Source organism: Aphelocoma coerulescens, chromosome 21 (assembly GCF_041296385.1).
Source record: "Aphelocoma coerulescens isolate FSJ_1873_10779 chromosome 21, UR_Acoe_1.0, whole genome shotgun sequence".
NCBI classification, from domain to species: Eukaryota; Metazoa; Chordata; class Aves; order Passeriformes; family Corvidae; genus Aphelocoma; species Aphelocoma coerulescens.
Genome location: NC_091034.1, coordinates 7156784 through 7179922, shown reverse-complemented (window position 1 = coordinate 7179922; position 23139 = coordinate 7156784). Strand labels below are relative to the sequence as shown.

The window sequence follows — 23139 nt, the reverse complement described above, 5'->3', positions numbered from 1 at the left end:
TGGGCTACTAAAATATTTTAAGGGAGAAAATAGTTAAAATGTTTGAAGTTGTAAAAAATGTGAGCAAAGATCTTCAACTCCTAAAATCAGCATGGGACTGGAGAAAGAAAGAGATGGAGACAAAGCTGCTCACTCCACCTGAGGATTCCAAGGAGCCCCAGTTGTTCCAACTGGGCAGTTAGAAAAAACTCCTATAAACCTACTTTACTACTGCTTCCTTGTGTACCTTCATCCCAGCAAAACCAGGATCCAAACATGGATCCAAACATTTATTCCATGCAGAAAAGCTGCTCCAAGTCTCTGTTCAGCACAGCTCTCACCCCCATGGCACTCACTGTGTTTGCAACCCCACTTGGCACCATTTGTTGAAGCCAAGCTCTTCACAAAAATACATTTTATACTCAAGACAAACTTGAGATTTTGGAAAACACCATTCTTGTCCTCTGCTGTGTTCCCAAGATTGTAAGCTCAGCTTGAAAGAGGATATTGAAATCACAGACTCTGCCTCAAAAGCTGCTTTGGTGTTAAAATCTGAAATACCACTGCTCTCTTCTCTGCCCAAAGGTGCTCAACCACTTCCATCACCCTTGACAGGCACAAACCTCCAGTCCCCAGGCAGAGAAATGTGTGCATGACACACCAAATCCATCCATGTGTTTATCTGTGCCCCAAACATCATCTGAAGGTGGGAATTCCTGTATTTCACACACAACTCGGCAGCAGGAGACTTTTACTGCATCTCCATTAAGTGGAAGAGAACGAGGCTGAAGAAGGAGAAGTGTGCCAGCACCAGCTCAGCCTCAGCTCAGCACACCCTGCTCAATAAATGGGAGTAATTAGGAGCTGGTAATTAATTAGTCCAGTGAGGTGACAAACAAATCCTGGCATATTGGAGAAATTAGCACATTAAACCCAGACAAGACTGAGGGAGATGGGATGTGCAGAGCAGCACAGTCACATCTGGATCACTGATTCCCTCTGTAACTGAACCAATTACAGCCCAAATTCCTTTTTTTTTATATTAAATTTATTTTTCCAAGGCTATAAATTTTCATGTCTTTTTACTGAATGCATACACAATGCTTAGCCCCGAGATTTAAACCTCATTTAAACCTTCCAGGCATTACCACAATACCAAATACAATGAAATTTAAATACCATCACCAAAATCCACCAGAAGATCACATTTAGCTGTTTTTGAATCAGTTTTTTTGGCTCTTTAGTGACAGTACTAAAGCTGTTTTCATGTTAAAACCACCTTTTCAGCTCTGCACACTTTGTGGACTTCACTCTGATTTTTTAAATGTATTACTTAAGAACAGGATTGTTATAATTAAAATTTATACCTTTGTTTTAATGCAATTTGAGATTCAAGATACTTCTAAAAATCAGGATCCAGTATCAAACAACACAGATTTACACACACAAAATCCAACATACCCAGGACACCACTCTTCCATTGAAGCAAGGGAGCTTTGCATTGTCATCTGAGATCTCCTCCTTCACCACCCTGGAAAACAAAAAAACACAACAACAGGAAGAAAATCAGCAGTTTGAAAACACATCGCATCAGAAGGGACAGGGGTTTTATCAAATTGTCCAGGGGAAATACAATTTTTTCATTAAAATGTTCCTACCAGCAGGTGTTCTGTGTTTAAAGAATATATGACTGTGAGAACAGAGGAAACCGATCAAAATAAAGGGTAGAACAGCAACTTTGCAGACAACCCCCCCAAACTGGGAGGCACAGAAGTAATTTCAAGCATTTCCCCATTTTGGAGTCTCCCCAGAGCCTTTAAAAGTCAGATGGGGACTAAAATCCCCCCCTGTGCTGTGCAGTCTCTGTGACAGGGATCACAGATTTGTAGCAGAAACAGACTCCTGGCCTCAAATTCCTACACTGCAGAACAGGGATAAATTTGGTTTTGACAATCTCAAGTCAAACTCCATCAAATGTGTGGATCCACAGGCACAGTCTCCTTTATTTATGTTTTTGTCTTGTTGCTGTGTGAAGAAAAACCACAATAACCACGAAGCAACTCACTGGGCACAAAGCAGTGTCATGTTGAGGGGGGACTGCTTAGGAGGGAGAAGAGAGAAGAAAGAAGAGAGCAAATGGACAGTTTCTTTTGAAAAATTACAAATAAATAACTCCCCCACTGCATTCCCACATATTTTAAGGAATGAGCACCCCTTTTTTTTTTTTCCCTCCACACTTATTTGCATTGTTAATGGCTGGCAGGGCAATATTAGGCAATCTTCACCCTTTTTTGCTATTATTGGAAAGAAAAACATTGTAAAATATTCACTTAATTCCTAAAACATCTGTCCTCCCTTCATCTTTTGGCAGCAGGAATCAGATCATATGATTCCATTATTGGTTTTAGTCATTTATCCTCAGACTCCAAGGAGACAATTAAGAGCCAACTCCACTGAAAGCAGATACTCAGGGTTTTAAAAACCTTTGACAACTCAGTGAAACTCTCAGACCTGTAATTCTGGAGCTGCAAACCCAGGATTTCAACACTCCCCTGGATCTCCAGCCCCAATGGACAGACTGGAATCCAGGCATTATCTTTGGTGTTCCACGGAGTCCTGCAGGGAACACTCACTCAGCAGAGCTCCAGCTGCTGGATCAGCAGAGAAAGATGCTGCAATAATTTTATCTGTACGTTTGAAAGGGCAGGATCTTCAGGAAATGACACTTAGGACATCCCAGAAATCCCAGGCAAGAATTTCTACGCTGAGCAAAAACCACGTGCAGAATTTCTGCAGCGACCTTTACAATTCAGGCAAAAATCAGGCATTAAAACCTGCCCTGAATGGGAGGTTCTGTGCAGAGGAAAGGCTTGGGGGACTGCCTGAACCTGACACGTAGAGCACTGAGGAGCTCCTGCAGTTCTGCACTGACTGGTTCAGCCAGTGATGGAGAAGGAGCTCCCTGGACTCACCAGGACAAACCCAGGCGCCCCATCCCAGCTCCAGCCTTTGCTGCAGCTGAAGGGAACAACTTCCAGATCTGTTGCAACTTGATCTACTAAATATAGCCCTGAGCTATGAGGCAAGAGAATGACAGACTGTAATTCCCAGCTTGCTTTGGGTAGCAATCAGCAGTGCCAAGAACATCAAAGACGGCAGCAGCCACTCATTGCAAATATCGCTGTTTTACAAATCATTATTTGTAGTAAAGAGGCGGCTCCTTTCAATCCCCGGCAAGGAGAAGCAATGGAGAAGGCAAAAAGGAGGGATAGGAGTGGTTGCAGCCGTTTGCTTCAGTCTGAGGCCAACTTTGCCACCAAGGAGATGCTGTTTGCACGGATTTGGGAGGGAGGGCAGGACAGGCAAGTGCTGCTGCCTGCTTTGGGAACACGTGGAATATTTGGAATTAATACACAGCAGCTGGAGATCAGGGTGGAGACCTAAGTTCACAACCCAAAACAGCATGGCAAGGAAAAAAAGGTGATTTCTCCCAGAGATCTCTTTCCTGAGGTGAAGAATATTGGCACTGGATGTGGTCCACTGTGGAGATAAATCACCAGAGCTCTCAAACTGCTGCTTGTTAATGGACTCCCTGCTTGAGAATAACACCAAAGACCATCTGACAGCAAGACACAGAAAAGGGGATGTTTATCCTCTTTCAGAAAAGGGGATATTTATTCCCCAGGTCACATCCTGCCTCTTGGCAGCCCTGTGCCTGTGTCAGGTTGGAAGGCACAGAGCCCCTGATCCAGCACACACAACCTCCCATTGAACTGAGGCCGGGACTCTCCGGGTCAGGGAGAAGAGAGCAAACAAACACCTGGCCACAAAGGCACCACTCAGCGAACAAAGCTGACACTTCCAGGTCACAGCAGGTCTGCCTGCCTGGGTCCCACCTCCACACATTTTCCCCTTGGAAAGGGAGAGCACGCTCTGCCAGCACATCAACAATTTATAGAGATTTTTCTTCAATATTCGCAGACTTGTAGCATCTCCCTCTTCCCTGCACTCTAGAAAAGTCTCCGTGCACAAAACATCCTTTAATTCAGCCTTCAAATGCATCTACCAGGTGGAAGGAAGGTAAAAGAACACAGGGAGCAGCTCAGGCAAGGTCACATCAGAGCGAGATCATGAAAAAGACCCCACTCTTTACCCCCAAACACCTGCTCTACCCCATCAGCAAAGCCCCCATGATCCCCTCCACATCTGTGAGTGCAAAAAAGGGTGAGGAAGTGTGGGGAAGGGGAGGAGGGAACAGCTCCAGAAGCTCACATCCTCTGCTTTATTTGACTTAGAGGAGATTTAAGCACTAATTACTAAATGAAACAATCACTGCTGGTAGCAGCCCCTCCTTCCTCTGGCTTCCTGGAATTGTGTCTGGATCCTCTGGCTTTCCTACCAAGCTGCTCTGCACAAATAGGTGTTTGTGCCTTTCCCAAACCCAGTGCTGCTCACCCTCACACCTCACCTGTTTCTGGGACAGGTTTCCCTCCCAGCATCCTGACTTTTTGTTTTCTTCCAGAGAGGATTTTAGCCAGAAAACCAAGGATTGTTGAGGCTTAGCCTCCCTCTCATCCCCCTGCAATCATACCCACTGATTCCACATGAACTGGGATATACCTGCTTCCAGGTGAACCCCACAAACCTCTCATGGCTCTGATTCATAAGCATTTAGATAATTGGCTATTAAAGACTGGGTTTGATAGTGTTGCATTCTGATTGCATCATGGGTGCCTGGGAGAGACCGCATTCCCCACAATTAGCTGGGTGATTTTTCATTCCACTCAGAAAAATGAACTTAACAAGGAAATTCTCCTTTCCCTCCAACACCACAGACATGGGAAATGCAGGGTCGAGACAGATTTATTCCAGGTTAATGTGTACCACGACACAAACAGAGCATCTGAATGTCCTTTAGCACCAGATTAATCCCACCTTATCACTGGGATCATAATCAAGTCTTCTCTTAATTGTCCTTTACTGATGGGAAAAGGGGAGAGAAGCTTCATTCATTATGAACTTACTTAGAGATCCTTAGAGAGAAGCCAAAGGAATTAACTCTTTGTGCTAAATGTATCTTTTGTTTATTCCTGTCACCTCAAAGGTGATTATTCAGATTTTAGTTTTCATTCATAGGATCAGGTTGGTTGGAAGATAAATCCAGAAGTCATCTAGTCCAACCTTCACAGAGGGTTTAGGTTGCTCAGGGTCATGTCCAGTCAAGTTTTGAGCATCTCCAAGGCTGGATGTTCCACAACCTCTTTGGACAATTTGATTCTACTTTATGAAGCAGCAGTTTTCCAAAAAGCTGTTTCAATTAGCAAAACCGTAAGTAATCATAATTGCAATTACTCAACTGGCATCGAAGGCTGCAGCTCTAAAAATAGTCTGGCTGAAGGTGATTAATGCTTCAGTGTGAATCTTTAACGAAGAATTCAAACTTCAGGATTTTTACAGCTGAGGCCAGAGCACAGAGAGCCTTTAGCCACCATCCCAGTGCAGGGAAAGGAATGAAAATAAAAGCCACACGCTGAATTTACAGGGATAAACACTGGGCTATCATGGTTTTTTCTGGAAATAAGAAAGAGGGGAGGAGAGAAATCCCTTTGATGAGCAGAGAAACACCAGGATGCAGTGCAGGATCTGCAGGAAAGCCTCAGATCTCGTCTGCACCCCGCAGAGCCGGCAGGCAGGAATTGTTTGGCATCATTCCCTCTCCTCCTTCCCCAGGGTCATGCCAATGACTCCTCAAAACCCCCCAGAGCCACAACAGAACCAGCATTCTCCTTTTTTTAGGTTGTTATTCCTAAACAACACTGCCAATGCTTCGCCTTTCCATACAGGCCCCGTCGTGTGCCAGCTCCCACACAAACCTGTCAAAAATGAGCATGAACACGCTGCCCACAATTACGACAGAAATGACACGCCCAGATACGTGTAAGTGACACAACTGTGGGACAAAACCCTCTTCAAAACACTCTTCAAACAAAGATATGCAGCTTCAATGCAAACAAGCTCCTTCTTTACCGTTTCTATAGAAATTGTAGCAAGAAGCTGCGTGCGGTGCCGGGGAAGTCACCTCTTCCCACACAGGTGACAAACACATCAAAAACCACTTTTTCTTCATTGATGTAACAGCTGCTGCTCTGTCTCATGCTATTCTTAACCCTTTAAAAAATCTAAACCAGCACTCTCAGTGATTCTGCCTGCAATTAAGAGTTAACACATTCATGTATTTATACCCCAGTTATCCTCTGCCACATCTGATCTTCAGCACCACACTAAACACTTGTGCCCACAGGACTGCCTCTTCCCTGTTTTTTCCACTCCACCTTTATTCCTGCAGGCACATCCAGCAGTTTGTCATGCCAGGGATAATTTATCATCTTTCAGGAGAACTGCAGGATGTTGGAGAGGTTTTGGCACTTTGGTTCTGCACCAGATACTGCCCCAAGCTTAAGCATGCGAGTGTTGCAAGAATTATGGTGTTCCCTAGGAGATAATCAGCCCAAATCTGCTCTGATTTCAAACATAAAACTTCCCTTTTTATGGCAGTGAGTTGGGACTGGAGGACAACTCAATTTGTTTGGGCTCTGCTCTGGCACCACAGCACTGTATGACCTCGAGGAGGTCAGCTGGCACGTCACACTGCAAGAAAACTACAGAACCTCCGTGCTTGAAAGTTCCTTGGAATGCTTAAGACAGGCATTTGGAGCAGCAGAAAGCCTCCTAACTTGGTTAGGGAAGCCAGGAGTTCTGCTTGAGAACATGAATCCAAAAAGAACGATGGGAGCATGGGAGGGAGGGAGGGAGGGAGGGAGGGAGGGAAGCAGAGATTCCTTGTGTGACTCTGAAAGGGGAATTTTGACGTGCAGCAATCCCTTTTTGCCCTCTGCATCACACTCCAAGCACTCTGCAAGGCCCTGTCAGCCCTCAGCAAGTGCAGCACTGCCACAGGGACTCGTTCCAAAAGGTTCCACGTGTTTTGAACCAACTGGTGCTTGGGCTGCCAGCCCAGCTCTGCCTCATCCTTCCATTTCAGTCCAGGGCAGCTCAGCCCCAAGCCAGAAATTCTGCCCCATTCTCTCCAAAGGGACTCCAAATAAGCTGCACTTTGCAGCATCTGCCAGGAATGGCTTCCAATTAAGTATTTTAAAATATTTATGACTGACTGTCCAAGAGCAGTGGCACGCAGGGAATATGATTTGCTTCCGTGCTCCTTAATGAACAATATTTCAATAGCTTTGCTGTGCTCAAGGTGTGAAAATCTCGCTAAAATACAGGCATTTGTGGCATTTGAGATCTACAGAAATGAGTCTGGTTTGATTGTTGCACTGCTAGACACAACTGTGCATAGTGTTATTTCCCACTCCACGCCCAGCTAACCCAGAAAAAACATTACTCTTAATTATGTGCACGGAGAAGCCAAGGAAATGGTTGATATTTAGAGTCCTAAGATTTTAAATGTCTTTTCCTCAATTCCATCTACTCCCTCAGAAAGGGTTTGGAACAGAACTGGGCAAAACAAGCCAAGCATTTTAGCCACACTGCCAGTCTCCTGTCTTTTCTATTCGTTCCCTTCTTTCCTCTGTTCCCTGTATTATTTAATAAATTATTTATGTGCCTATATTTCAATCTCACAGGTGTTAATGAATCTATTCTTGCAGCTGTCCCAAGGGACAGACACATCTCTGCCAGAAAAGCAAGGAAGTCCCAGTACAAAGGGACAGGTCAGCACAATCCTAACCTGAACCCAGATTTCCAACGCCCGAGTTATAAAACAATAAATATTAACAGATCCCCATAAAATTAAGCAGTTCTTGAAAACAGCTTAGGGAAAAACACTGCAAAAGCAGCGAGCTGCTTGTGGAATGCCCGTTTCAAGCAGCTGGCTGGGATTTGCCTTTCCCCAGGGTGCAATTATCTTCCAAACTCCAGGGCAGGACACCCAGAATAGCACTCAGGGATGTCATTCCCACCGAGCCAGGGCAGGGATGCAGCAGGGTGGGAATCCAAGGCTCTGCAGGTCGTGACCTCGCAGGCAGAGCTGCTCCTTGAGGTGCTCAGGGCTCCAAAAAAACATCCAAGGGCACTTCCCCGAGCCTGTTTGGGAGCTGGGAATTGAAAGGCAAAGTTCAGGATGCTTTTAGCTGCTCATCAGCATCTTCCAGACCCGTGGATACCCAGCAGGAGATGCTGCACAACTTCAGAGTGTATTGGCCATTCCACCTGCCAAATATCCCCAATAATATCTCTATTTCTGTGCAAGGGAGCTCGGATTTTGACAGCAGAGCCTCCCTCAGCACAGACATTAATAGGATACCCTTTTAGCTGTGCTTCCAGTCCTTTTGAACTTATTTGGGAAGCACTAAGAGCTCCATAATTCCCAAGATACCAAGGGCTAACTTTAATTCACCAACACGCACCCACTACTCTGGGACCCCCAGCCAGAAGGGAGTGTGGATACCTCAGCCTGAGCCTGGAATTCATCTGCTCAATATCCAAATGTTTCAAGGTGCTAAACCTAACTAGGTTTTATTTTTTAAATAACTATGTTTTCATCTAAAAACATACTCTCTGAATATTGATGCCTGGGGTAACAAAAAGCCCTCAGAAACAGCCAAGTCTTTACTTCAGAAAATGAGTGTTTGTATTAATTTTGCAAAAATTTAATGTCCATCTTCAGGATCAGCCACGTAGAGGAGACAGGTGCTCATCCTGCTGATGGAAAAGGAAGGAGGAGAAGAGATTTTCCTGGAAAATAGTGAGGGAAAGGTGAAATGTCAAACTACAAATGATGACTCTGGCTGGAGCTGTCCTTCAGGAATCAGCTCCAGAGCAATAAACTCCAGGAATGAGTCAAAGGGCTACGTGGAATATCACATATTCCCTCAACTCACTGCTCCCAGAATGGAATGAAGCACCTTTCTGGAGAGGTGAAAATCACTCACTGAGGGCCAGCAGAAGGAGAATGATCTGCCTTAAAAAAATGTCCTTGCTTGTCACTTTTTGGTCAGAATGACTCTCAGTCCTCACAAGGAAAGCAAGTTCAGCCTCAGAAAATTGAGTATTTTTTCCAATCAGCTAAAAGTGAGTTTATTTCTACCACTGAGTTTATTTCTACCACTGGGCCTGGCAGCAACCCCAGACCTCTCATTCCAACAGTTCAATTCCTTTTTAATAAAAGTGTCACACAGCCACGACAAACTCAGTGCCAAACAACACAAACCAAGAAATGTTAAACACACTTGGGCAAGAAAAAAATCAGTTCTTATTCCTCTGTCAAACGCTCCTTTTGTGCTCTCTTGAAAGCACCTCATTACAATAATAAAGCTGGGTCAAAAAACAGCCACAAGTGTTAATCAATACCTCACAGGAATATTATTTACAGCCAGGTGAAAGTAACTGCTAACAAAGAGAGGAATGCCAGCCCAGCTACACCAGGAATAACCACATTATCCACCAGTGTTCCAGATACTTGGGAGAGAAAAGAAACTGTTGATAAATTTATTTAGTATGGTCCCTATTCAGAAACCTCCAACACTTCTTACAGATAATATCTCTCCCCCCTAGGTTATTTGTCTAGACATATTTTCATTAAATGGCATCATTCTGGTCACTGATGTGGTGAGAATTATTTAGTTTAGTTTAACGAGGGCCTTTGGTCCTTCCAGAAGCCCATGACAAGCCGGGTGTGTGGTGCAGGGGATGGGACAGCTCCTGCTGCCTCCAGCCCTGGATAAAACACGGGCACAAAGGTGGAGTCAAACACCTCCAGGACCTTCCAAGCACACCCAGAATTACACAGAACACCCTAAAAGATTCTGTATTTTGTGGGGAGCCACCGGAAGCCTTCCCTTTCCCTGGCTAGTTCTTTGTGCAAGTTTAGGAAGCGCATCCCAGAATCCCCAGAATTTCCAGCGAGTCTCAAAGGCAGCCCAAGGAGGGGCAGAACAGGAACCCATTTCTTGTTCCAGCTGTTCCACTCATGGCCTGGGGAGTCCCTGTGGACAAAGCCCTCTGGAATGCAGATCACGAGATAAGGTTGTGGTGTCTGCCCCTTGGAAGTTTGGTCTTCCACAAGGAACACCACAGAGCCCCTTCAACATTCCCTGGAACAGCAACACTGCAGGACAGACTCCTCACACGATGGAAAAACTGGGTTCAGACCTCTTGCCTTCAGACCAGGTAATAAATTCCACCCACACTTCAACTTCAAAGTATAGCTGGACCTACAAGTTTGTTCAGGCATTAAAAGAGAGATTCCCAGCTTGTCACAAAATCCCAAATCAGATATAAATTAAGGAACAGGGAGTCTTTGGATGCCTGTCCCTATGGGATTGTGGTCACTCTTGAAAGGTTTTCACCACAGAGTGAAAAATCTGTGTTTTCACCATAGGAATGGTTTTCCAGCAGAGAAGTGAAACAAGTCCTTGGCAATAAATGCAATCTCCCAGCCCCACATTCATGTTGAGGCATGGATTTGCTATTCCAAGCTGTACTACAACACATTTTCACACATTATCTACTATTTCACTAAGAAAAACAGCAGTTATAGCACAGATTGCATGGGCTGATGGATTATAGTGTCCATATAAACATGGACAAGCCAACCTCCCTCATTTCACGAGTGGCCCCTTCAGTGCAGAACTGGTAAGGAAAGACAGAGATGTTATTTCTTGTATTATTGTGCCCCTGAAGAGCTATGAACAAGAAGAAAACTGCAGTGCTCAGGGACTCACTTGAGTACCTGACACAGATCTTTGAGTTCTTTAGAATTTGTCCAAGCTGTTCTTGTTCAGAGCATCCTTACAAGATTCAGCAGAACACAGGAATGCTGGATTCCAGGTGGATCACAAGCTTTTCCATCAGATCACCAACTCCTTGTCCCCCATCCAACAAGATACATTTGCCAACAGCTCTTAAAGTCACCCATTTAAGGGAAATAAAAATTATATAGGTCTAAAACCCTGAATCATTCAGCTAAGACAGGGAGCAAGAACTGCCACAAATGCACCAAGAAATGGTGCTCCTCCAAATATTCCTCATGGAACCATTATCCAGGAGCTGGAAAAACACACAGGGAGCTTGTTCTGGGAGGGGCCCCATGGAAATCTTCCCCTGCCCAGCTCTGCCAGTTTGGCTCCCCACCTCCCACTCTTTCAAAGTCGTTTCAGCAACCTGAGAGAAACAGCTCAGATAAAAGGGGCTGGGATTTTGTGCATCACAGGGAGAGAACTGAACCTTTTCCATATACAAAGGGAGAGCAAAATGCAAACCTTTCTTTCCAAACCTGCACCAGCCCAACTGCATTTGACTTCTAAATGAGTATTTCATGGAATCCCAGAAGGATTTGGGTTGGAAGGGACTTGAAAACTCATCCAGTTCCTTGCCATGGGCAGGGACACCTCCCACTGTCCCAGGGTGCTCCAAGCTGGCCTTGGACACTTCTAGGGATGGGGCAGCCACAGCCTCGCTGGGAAATCCACTCCAGGGCCTCCCCATCATCACAGGGAAGAATTCCTTCCCCATATCCCATCTAAGCCTCCCCTCAGTCACTCTGAAGCCATTCCCTCATGCCACTCCATGCTCTCATAAATTTTTGTAAACATACTATTTGTAGCTTTAAATACAGAATCCAACAGCACTCTGGCCTTAATTTTCAAGCGTATTAATGTGGAAGAAAGTGGGGAAACAGAGGGCCCATTTATTACTTTTAATGAACACATTCACCCCGAGAAGACTGAGCTTGAAACTGGGAAGAAATTGTAAGTTTTCCCTATTACTGGAGTTGTTAGAGTTGCAATACCAGGCTGGATTTCTGTGGAACAAGCTGCATTTCTGTGTCTCAGGCAAGATTTCTGTGTCTCAGGCAAGATTTCTGTGCGTATTTCTGTGTCCTACTCAGCCTGGGACACACAGCAGGGCTGCAAAACATTCCTCACAAAGCCTATTAGAGAAGCAAAAGCCATTTGCCACATGAAGTTCAAACTAATGAGAAGATCCCAAACTCATTGTGCTGACAAGCACCAAAATCCCAAAATCTACAGCTCAGACTCAGAGCAGTTTTTCAGGAGTCAGAGCAGTTTTTCACAGGCCAGACTCTGAACTGACTCAAGCCGAGCTAACACTGGACCAGCTAAACCCTAAAGTTCGATTTTCTCGCTGCTTTTTTCCCCAAACACAGTGCATAGCATCTGAACAGCTCCAACTCAGCCAATCCACCCCTTAATCCTCCCCAGCTTCCTAAATCCTACTTTTTGCAGGAGGATACCAATAGCACCTCTCAAGAGTGAAACTCCACTTTGTCACTCCCTAATTCTGAGTTCATTGAGACATTTATCCTGCTCCTTGGCACAGCCAGATAAGGAGAGACCCAATCCCAGTGGGTTTGTAATCTGCCTGTTCTTTATTACAGCTGTGCTCCTGTCTTTACTCATTTTCTGTCAGAGGCTGGGCAAGACCAGCAGCTTTAGCAGCAGCACTTCCCAGTGGTTACCCAACCAACCAGGGGCTGATTTCTTAATTACTGATCCCTGGAGCCTAAAGAGAGAAACAGAAGCTATTAAAAGGAGACAGCAGGGATGAGAAGGAGGGCAGGGGGGGTGGTGGGGATGGGAATTAAACACAGAGCAATTGTTTAAATTAGCCCAAAGACATCCTGAGTGCCTCATCCTCAGGCAAAGGTCTCGCTGTTTAAAGCCAGCATCCAATAAGCCACCAAAAATCCCTTTAAAATGTTGGTCTGGTGGGGAAATCACAAATACAAACTAAGCAGCTCTGTCCCTCACAGGATCTTGAAGACTTTAGGACAGCTTCAGTATCTCTGAATTTTCTAATGCAGGTATCACCTCCTGAGCATGTCCCAAGCCCCTGTTTTCCAAAGGAAATCTGGCCCTAAGAAAGCTCAGGTTTAATAAAAGTTCAAGTTTTGTATCCTGCCTCACAGAACACCTTCTGCAAGCTGACATCTGCACTTACAGCTGAACACTCAGGAGAGTAAACCACATTTTGAGAGGAATAATATATTTTCAAGAGCATTTTGTTTCGCATTTAAATTTCTATACCTGCTATCCTTAGAGAAAAGGATGCCTAAGGACTCCATGAGCTGACAGATGTGCACATCTCTATTGGTTTTATTTATTTTACCTGGCTGCTGCACGTAAAATGAAAATCTCTTAAAAAACAGGAACATGTGAATGTGAGAAATCTGCCAGGAAAAGTCAAGGTAATTCTAGGACTACTTTAAATGAATTTTTAAGCAAATGCAGTTTTCAAGAGCCAGGTTTTCCAGGAGTTGATACCATTTAGTGCTGTTCCACCACCACTTAACCTTATTGGGTCCCCAAAGTCATGGAAGTTGACAAGGATATCCCACTTGTGCACAGTTCTGAATCCATTTCCTGATTTGGATGACATTACTGCAAAGAAATCAAAACCCAGAGAGCTCTAATGATGATATTCAGGCTGCTCAGAAAGTTCACAGTGCCCCAGTTCTTAACTGACATCTCCTAAAGCTTCTCCTCAGTTTGGAAGCCAGGGACAAATCACCACGGCAAGAAGCCCTGGGGACAAAGGGAGAAGGGAACAATAAGACCCAAGAGTTTCTAGGATGATAAAAAAGGCTCTTATTTTTGCTTAATTTGAAGCAACACATTTTATTGGAATGACAGTGATAGACTCAAGGTTGTCAAAACCAATTCCATCCAGGAGCAATCACTGGAAGCAACCTTTAGTCAGTTTGCCAGGCTTGGCGAAATAATTATGTCATGAATTTGTTCTTGTATCCAGCAGATCCCAGGCCATGGGCACAAAAAGTGATTTTTAGCTTCTACTCACTCATTTTCCAGTACTTTCACTTTTATTCCAAGTAAGGAAAGATGTGTGCAGACCAAATGTGCAGAGGTGGGGATCAAATCTCTTTCTTTTCAGCTGGTTTTACTTTTAAGCCCATTATTTGCTGTTCCATCATCTTCTCATTCAACAAAAAAACTCCCAAACTCCTCCATTTTTTTCTTTTTGTTGGTTTCTTTTTACTTTGCTGCAATGGGAATTCTCCAGAGTAAGGAGTGTTTTCTTACCAGGAGCTTACAAAACATGACACCCACCTCCACCGAGCAAACCATGAGTAAACCTGCTGCATTCATTTCTGACTTTTTTTTACCAGTGTGAAGAGCAAGTGCCATGAGCAGCAGGCCACAGATGTCCCCACAAAATTCCCTGTCAAGGAGATGCCTCCTAAAACCTCAGTCTCAGCCATCTAACATCCCAAATTCCCAGTTCTTTCCTCGCACTGCCTGGTGTTAGTCACACAAGTGAAGTCAGCTTGGCACAGGGACTGCAGAGCTGCCCTGCAGCAAAGGATAATTCACAGGAGCATTATCTGCAATTCACTGGCTTACTGGTAATTTGGGCTGAACACTAGGGAGGGCTGGGGGGAGTGGGAGCAAAGACAAAAATAAGCAGATGACAAATTTGCTTATTAGCTACACTGAATATGAGATGCATTAAAAAACGTTAAGGAGGGAGGAGGGATGAAAAGCAGGATGTGAAATAAGCAGGAGCTGGAACAGCCTGGCTAATGTCAACCATGAAATGCAACCCCTGCTGTGACAATTTGAAAGGCAGAAAGGCAGAGTTTTTAATATTAACTATTTGATTGCTCCACTTCAGATGCATCCACCTGATAGCACAGCACTTCCACATTCCCTCCAGGTGATTTTTACCAGCCAGAGACCTCAAACAACACCATAAATTCAGTCTGCAGTGAAAACTTGACTCAAGAAATTACAACTCCCCTTCACCCGGGACACACCTGAGCCATTGCGAAACCATCAATCACCAAAAAGCTCTTCCCAAGGCTCCAGCTGCTCCAGCAGGGCCAGGGCTGAGTTTCCCTTTCCTCCCAATCCTCCCAGCCCTGGGAAGGCACATCCTGTACCCTTCCAGGATTAGCTGCCAGCACCATTGGAGCCAGGGAGGGTTTTTGCATACACTGAAATCAGGAACTCGTCGAGCGTGTCTGCTTGCTCAACTCTCTGCAGTGACTAAGAATTCCCACATGTTTGCCCATGACATCAGAAATCCAACCTCTCCCTGGAATTCAGCATTCAAGCAGCACCTCTGCTTACAAACAGCATGGCTGAGCCGGAGATTCCTAAATATTCATGTTTTCTGCACCACTCCTACCCTGCCATTACTTGCTGGGCTTAGGTCAAGCACTTCCTTTGCATATTCTTCTGTCATATTTTTATTCATATTTTGTCCATTCTCCCTCCCGATCTCTGTACCAGGCAAGGCTCTGGCTTCAACTAATTTTATTCCATTTATTTTAGTTTTATTCCATTTATTTTAGTTTTATTCCATTTACTTTCGTTTTTATTCCATTTATTTTAGTTTTATTCCATTTACTTTAGTTTTTATTCCATTTCCTTTAGTTTTATTCCATTTCCTTTCGTTTCATTCCATTTACTGTACCCTTTTTTAATTTGGGCCTGTAACTAAAACAGGCCATACAAGACAACTGGAAATAAACATATTTTACATAAAAAACAGCCCCAAGAAGTCTTGCAAATACACCTTTTTTTTACTAGTTCTTTCTGTGTTGGCAAATTATTTTGTTTCAACATTCAACCACAATAGTAAAAATCAATGGAAAATGCGTACAAGTAGATCATGAAGTTGATCAGTCAAGAGAATTTCTGGCAAAAAGCAATGGCAGCAGATATTTAATTTTAACATGTTCACAGCCTCCTCCAAGGGCACAACTCCTGGACGTGAATTAGGATAATCACAAATTTAACTGGTTGTAATCTCAGGGATTAAATCACTTACTCGAAATCAAATCCAGAGTAGCTGGAAGAGGGAAAATTGAAGCCAGACTTCAAATCCCAAACTATTGCCTCAGCCCACAGAGTCCTTCTTCACATTCCAGAGGGAAAGCAGAGAGAAGTCATTTCAATATTGCTGGTTTCAAATGAGATATAACTAAAAAAACCTCTTATTTTGAGATAATTTTCCAATCTGTCTGTTCCTCTCCAACTTTGTGTGACGAATTCTCGATGTGAACAGCAGAGAGTTGTGGAAACACAAGCTCTTGTCCCAGTTTCCCACAGTAAAACAGGTGTTAACAAACACTATTTGCACACCTACAAAGGATTTGCCAAATGTTTTCACACCTCAGAACTCAATCCACAGGCAATATTTATATATTTAAAATCTATTAAGAAATTAAAATCTGGAGGGTCTTTTTAGGCCTGCTCCTGCCAAATTGCTAAAGAGCCCTTACAGGACACTCCATCCAAAATCAGAGATATTTCAAATATCATCCCACACGGTTTTCATACTTTATCTTACCAAAGCCACTGAAATGACCAAAAAAATGATGGTTATTCCCTCAGTTAATTAGATTTCACATGGAAATGAGCCACAACAGAATCACAGGGCAACTATTTAGGTCGTTCCTTGCCCAAGCCCTGAGAATTCCTCTGTATTTGCTCAGCAGCCTGTCTGAACTGATTAAACTCTGCTGCAGGAATTGCAGGAGGAGCCTCCAGCAGCCTCCTCTGAGAACTGGGACCCCAAACCAGCAAAATTCACCTCCACACACTCATTAAACCAGAGTTGGTGCTTAACTAATTACTTAATGGCGTTCCAGTGGCAGGGCAACCCAAATTTTCTTTTGCTAAAATCAAGGAGTGAAAAGATGGGAAAAAGCAGAGCCTGGATATCAAAGCTTTCCATGCATAAATATGATGGAGATGGAAATCTTTTCTCTTGGTGCTGGAAGAGCTGAAGGCTAAAGGGAGATCCAACCACCCTTCCCTTAAACACAGAAATTCTCCACATTCCACCCCCTCTCCCCAAGCATTTTCTTAGTGCAAAAAGCCTCCAAATCTGGTGTAATTTCTATGTTACACACATTTATACCTCAGTTCTGGGGTCTTAGTGCTTGGGGCATCTCCAACTGTCTTCCCCACCAAAGGGATTGCTGGTATCCTACAAAATCTGGAAATATATTGGTCAGAATTATCAGAATTAACTGTTAATTACTGAAGAGTTTGAATCAGGCCCTTTGGGAACTATGAGCAAGAAATGAACACCTGTGTAAGCACAGGATTAAGTATTTGGATGGATTTGCTTCTGAGATTTAGGATAAATAATAAACATTCAAGAATTTGATTAAATTAATCAAATTAGGGTTTAAAAGCTCTGTGTGTCACCAATTTCCATGTGCTCTCCACAAACTGCTTGGACAGCACAGCAATGGGGCTCCCATCCCACACTTGGATCATCTGGCTCCAAAACACACAAATATTTCTATTATTGCCAAAAGACAACCACCAGATGAAGCAGCAGCAGCAAAATGAGCAGATTGCTGAAGTACTGGATACCCTGGAAAGAGCACCCCAAGATGACAAAGCACCCTGGAAGGTAAAAGGCTGGAAATTCTCTATTTTTCAGCACAAATGGGGGTTTATTTTCACTACATCAAGTTCTCACACGTGGAGAAGACAAAGCAATCAGACCAAAACATCCTCCAGAAATAAAAATGGTTATGAATATCCTTTTTTTCCCCTGTAGGAATAACTAAAAAATGGCTTGTGCACTGTCAAAAACCCCTGTATTTCTGCTAGAAACAACAGCTGCCCAGCCCCAAACAGCTGGGTTGCAGTCCAAGGGGTGCCTTTCAACTTAAGGTCATTATCAGGTTTAGGAAAACACACCAAAAAATCAGTTTCTAAAAGGATCTTCTCAGGAGCTGGGTGGATGCAGCTCTGAGGTCTGCAGGTTTTTTGGACAGGCGTGACCTCTTCATTTTTTCCTCCAGCAGAGGCTCATCTCCCTGCCAATTTTGGGAGGGTGTGTAAGGACAGGAATGTTTGTTTTTGTGTACTCTCAAAGCAAAAAAGGGTCAGGAAACAGTGGGAGCTGCCATGAACTCAGAGGGGGAAATAAAAATGAGATGTTACTGTCAACAGATGCTGCTTCCTTGAGAATGCCTCTATGAATTTGCCTTAAAACACTGATTTTTAGGCTGATTGAAATCATGAGGAGAAAAATATCTTCCAAAATACTTTAAATGGCTATTGAGGGACTACATCTAATACAGTTTGTACATGTAGGATGTGTCAGCGTGTTCCAAACTAACCTTGGGTAAATCTGTGTCATGGCATTGGAACATGTAATTACAATTTTCATGTATTTCCCTGTCAGCAACATCCTCTCACACAGACATTTTGATTTAATTCAAATTAGGTTTCCAGCTGCAATAGCAGATTTGTGAGTTAAAGTAACAATGCAGAGCAATTTGAAAGCAACATTGTCTATATTCACTGATAAATCCTTGAACAGGAGAAAAATAAGGAAAAAAAAAAACAAAACAATTTGAACTCTTGGAGAGGCAAAACTGCTTTTGTGAACACGAATGATGAGATTTTCAGGAGTGGTTTTCCTCTAACTTCATTGGAATTACAGTCAGACCTACCCTAAATGCCAATGAAGAAACAATTGCTGAGACAAGAAAAACAGATGAGTTTAATCATCTGCCCAGCTCCAGCACCCCAACCAAGTGAACAAAAGCAAGCACAGATTAAACAAACAGCAAAAACTGATAGGAGGTCGGGAATGTTTAATTCCCCATTTTCATCTTCCCAGTTGAACTTTTCAGTGTATCTCATCTGCAAACAATTCTTTGGAACTGGGGGTTGTGTAGTTTGCCAAATCCTTAACAAATAGCTGCACTTAAAATGAATTTGCTTCTTTTTTTTTAAAGACTTCACTTCTTTTTTTTTATAAAGAAGGGTTTCAAAATGCTGCCTGCTGAAGGCCAGTAGGCTCTGACATGACTCAAGATGAGCAGAAAGGATTCATTTGCAGCTCACACACACAGCCCTTGCAGGACTCTTAATTATCACCACCTAATAGCACAATCAGAGCACATAAAACAGACATTCAGCAAAAGATGAGGCACCTGGTTTTTTTATAAATAACACAGCCAGGGACCAGATGCAATCCTGGATATTAAGGAATTAGACTGCATGAGAAATTTCTGTTCAATACAACGCAGAAGATTTTTGGTAAACCAGGAGGAAATAATTAATAAATTAATCCTCATGCAAAGGAATGCAAACAAAGGGGCAAATGGAAAGTAACCATGAGCAGGGTTTTTTAAAAAGTAAGTGCAGGATTAATTAATATTAATCTGTGTCCATTCAGAAAGGTCATTCACCTGATCGCCTTCATTCAGTCAGACTACCCCAAACAATCCTGAGACAACAAAATCCTGTGGGCACAAGAGCAAAGCTGGATTGCAAGGAAAAAAGGATAAATTAAGTGTCTCAGGGCACTGCTCCTGTTCTGAGCCTCCTTCTCCAGGTGTTTTTGGGTTTTCAGGAGTGCTCAGCACTGCTCTGCTCACCCCAGGTGTCAAAATAACAGAGACCATCCAAACTCACTCACTCACTCCCCTCTGGCTGGACAAAGGCTGATTTTACCTCCAGGACTCCCAAAATAGGTGGTTAAGTCACCCAGAAATGCCAAACCATCCTCCTATTCCCACAGGCAAAACAGGAATTAAACTCTCCTAGATATTGCCCTTACTCAGTAAAGTTTAATACTTGGCCCTTTACTTCCTCTCTCTTCATTTTTTTCCAAATGAAACCCAGAAATCTCAGCACAAACATCAGAGTAAACTGCAATAATACACCTGTAAAGAGTGTTTTATATATGTTACATAACACATGTGTACATGAATTTGAGTCAGCACCATTAATTGGAACAATCAGCTGATTCTATTAATTTCCCCTCCCATAGGGTGAGGCACAGGAGTGAGGCAAGCACCTGCTAAGGAGAGGGAGCAGGGTTTACTGACTGTAAAATACTGGATTTCAATGATCTTTGGAAGGAAAGCACAACAGGAACACAGAAAGGAGAGTGGGAATTAGCCAGAATTTAAGGAAATAATGGAATTTCACATGGAGATTAAGGCAGGAAAATCTGCTGTTGATCATATCAAGCACAACATTCCAGCCAAGCACACAGGAACCTCACTGTGGGGAAAAGAGAGAAAAGAGGTAACTTAAATTATCAAAACATCCAAACTGAACCATGTCACGACTCCTGAAGGAGATAAAGACCAGAGGAACAGAGAGAGGATCCTGTAAGTGATGCCACTCACAGAAAAATCACTGTCTGTGTTTCCCAACCACCACCTGACACTGGGGCACAACAGCTGAAATAAATGCCCTGGAAGTCCTGATCAGAGTGATAATTGGCCAGGTTGCACAAAGCCACAGCAGCACCTCCCAGGCTGCATTTAAATGGGATCTAAAATGCATGAACAGGCTATTTCTGAAAATAGCCTCGTGCTCAGAGGTAAGCAGGACCCAAGTGAAGGGAGGCTGCTGCCACTAATCTCAGCTACACCGTGGAAATCTGCACAGGCTTTATTACTGCATGTAAATTAACTCCTTAATTCAACATTTTCATCTGCTCTGTAGCTATTTAGGGTGGCTTTCAAAGCTCTCTGCCTGTGGATCTCCTGGTGCATCTGGATCTCCTCCTGCTTCCCTGCTCGCTCTCCCATGGCAGGCTGGGATGGTGATAATCCCTCCAAAAATTATTATTAAACAAATCCCACTTAATTCAATCTCCTTCACAGGCAAATTTTAATTAGAGATACAGCCAGCCTATAGATAAATTGCTGAATTTGAATCCTTAATGTTTCCAGGAGCTGTGTGGGGATTCTTAAACCCAAACAAATCTACCTGAGCACTGGGAAAGAAAAAAAAAAAAAAAACCCAATAAAAAGAAAACACAACCCTGATTCCACTCTCATGAGGAGGTGCTCATTAAATGAACAGTAGTAAACTTGTTTTTCTAACTTGTCCCACTGCACATCAGCAGCCACAGGAAGCAAACCAAACCTGATGGATCCCTCGAGCGTGTTTTCATAGCTTTAGCTTTTAATAAATGTAACACACTCCACCCTCAGAGCAGAGCAGGGCTCAGGTTCCAGCAGGGAAAAAAAAAAAAAGGGGGTTGTTTTAAATATTTAGATTACATTACAGCTGGGACATTAAAATAAGCAGTGGCTTGTACTGCAGACAGATATCAGAATCAGCTTGGTGAAGTCTGTGTCAGCCAGACTGGTGTGGCTGCAAAGTCTGAGCTCTGCTGGCCTGGGGTTTTTGTACTTATTTTTTATTCTTTGTGCTACAACGGTGCTTTCTGATGTCAGCAACCAGAAAAGCACCACAGTGCTGGATGCTGGATAAACACAAGTAGTGTGAGTCTCCAGAAAGTTTCTCTATTTCGGTGAGAAAATGAGAAAAAGAAAGTAGAAATAAAGGCTATTAGGAACAGACACAGACCTCAATTCAGCCTATGCCTAACTGTGCCCAAGTATTTTGCTGAGTCCAAGCCTAAATACAATTCTTTTTATATTTCCAAGTCTCAATTCAGTGCTTTAATTACACCACCATCCATAACATAGCCATTTTTTTTCCATCAGGTAACAGTTCTCCAACTTTCTGCAGGTATTAAATTCTCCCTTAGAGCCTGAATTCTCCTTCCCTCTAATGGGCTGCTTCTGATCCAGAGACTCAGGCCTAGGACTTGCTTTTTAATAATCCCAATTTCCAGGCTGTTATTCCAGGTTTATTTGATTGAATCAAGCTGGGGACTTAAGGTCACTTAGGGACACGGTTCAGTGATGGACTTGGCAGTGCTGGTGAAAGGTTGGACCCCATGATTTTAAGGATCTTTTCCAAGCTGAGCAAGAGTGTAGAATAAAAGCTGGAAAGAGCCAGTGAACTTGCACAGCCAGAGCCCTCAGACTCAGGTTTGGGAGCTGTCTCAAAGAACTGATGAAAATTAAGCATCTTCACAACGAAATCTACTCAACCCTCTGTGGGGTTTTGAGAAAAGCCTTCATTTAAAAGCTTTCTCCTCCCACTGCACACCACACATTGCTCGTGTGACAGAACAGCTCAGCTGGAAAATGGCTCAAAATTCAATGTATTTAGAGAAAGCCCCTTAGTGACTTCACCAGGTGTTGTTGGATCAGTCCCAGACACTGCCAGGGCTAGCAGAGCAGGGGAGAAGGGTCGGGGATGTCACCCCTGGACTGTGACATGCCTCACATTCATCCCCTGGCTCAGCCCTGCCTGTTTACACCCCAGAGCAGCTGTCCCAGCCTGACCTGCAGCCAGTTGGGCTATTACACAATCAATCATTCCCCTCCAGCCTACAGCCAGGCAAACCAGGCCAAAAAGGAGGGGAAAAAAAACCCTTTTACAAGAAACCCACTTGTTGCTCCATCTGCTGCTGGCCAAAAGAGATTTTCAGTAAATGTGCCACAGGCACTTGCAAAGGTCTGTATGGTAAATTATGGGGCTGAATGAGCAGCTGAAGCCCCAACCCGTGTGCAAATAAACTCTGTTTTTCTCAGTCTCTGAACAACTACTCACTGATGAGAGAACAGAGAAAATACAGCAGGTAAACACTGAGAGGACATGAATCTTCAGAAAACCTGTTTTTATTAGTTCTGCCCTCATGGAACTACTTCCTCACTCTTCTAAAAACACCCTCAGTAACGCTGAGGGTAAAAGAGACAAAATGAAGAGGAGGAGACAGGGATGCAGGTGGGAAAACAAGCACAGAGGAGGAAATTCTACATGGTTTCTTTGCAAAGATTACCTTGCTCCTATTTCAGTGCCAAAGGTTCCATGGCAAACCCCAAAAAAGGTTCCAGGCAAATCTACCTGAGCCCATCCTTCAGCTCTGTAACCTGGACATCACCTTGAAGTCCCTGGCTGCTCCCCAGGCCCTCACATCCAACCCACACTTGGCTCTCCCTAAAGCAGCATTTCTGAAACTTTCCATCTGCACAGCTGAAAATTCTTGCCAGAGCTTTGATCGCTGCAGTTGCCTCAACATCCCCTGGCCTGGTTCTGATCCATCCAGGCTCCCTCTGTGGGCATCAATCCCTGTCACAAAGCTGCAAAGATCATTTTCCTAAACTGTTATTTTTAGCACATGCCCCCCTCTGCACATTCCCCTGCCAGCTCCATGTTTTCTAAAGCAAGTAAGAACCACTTGCCTCGGTTTTATTTTATTTTATTCTGTTTCAAAAAAGACAAACTCCTACCTGTAACT

General features: G+C 43.6%; 1 protein-coding gene across 2 annotated transcripts in view; it reads right to left on the bottom strand.

Moving 5' to 3' along the window:
* DVL1 (dishevelled segment polarity protein 1) overlaps nucleotides 1–23139 on the bottom strand; it is a 68086-nt gene that overhangs the window by 39144 nt on the left and 5803 nt on the right. For both annotated transcript variants that reach the window (XM_069034816.1, XM_069034817.1), the window contains exon 2: nucleotides 1441–1510. In XM_069034816.1, the coding sequence (XP_068890917.1) occupies nucleotides 1441–1510 (70 nt within the window). The remainder of the gene's footprint in view (nucleotides 1–1440; nucleotides 1511–23139) is intronic.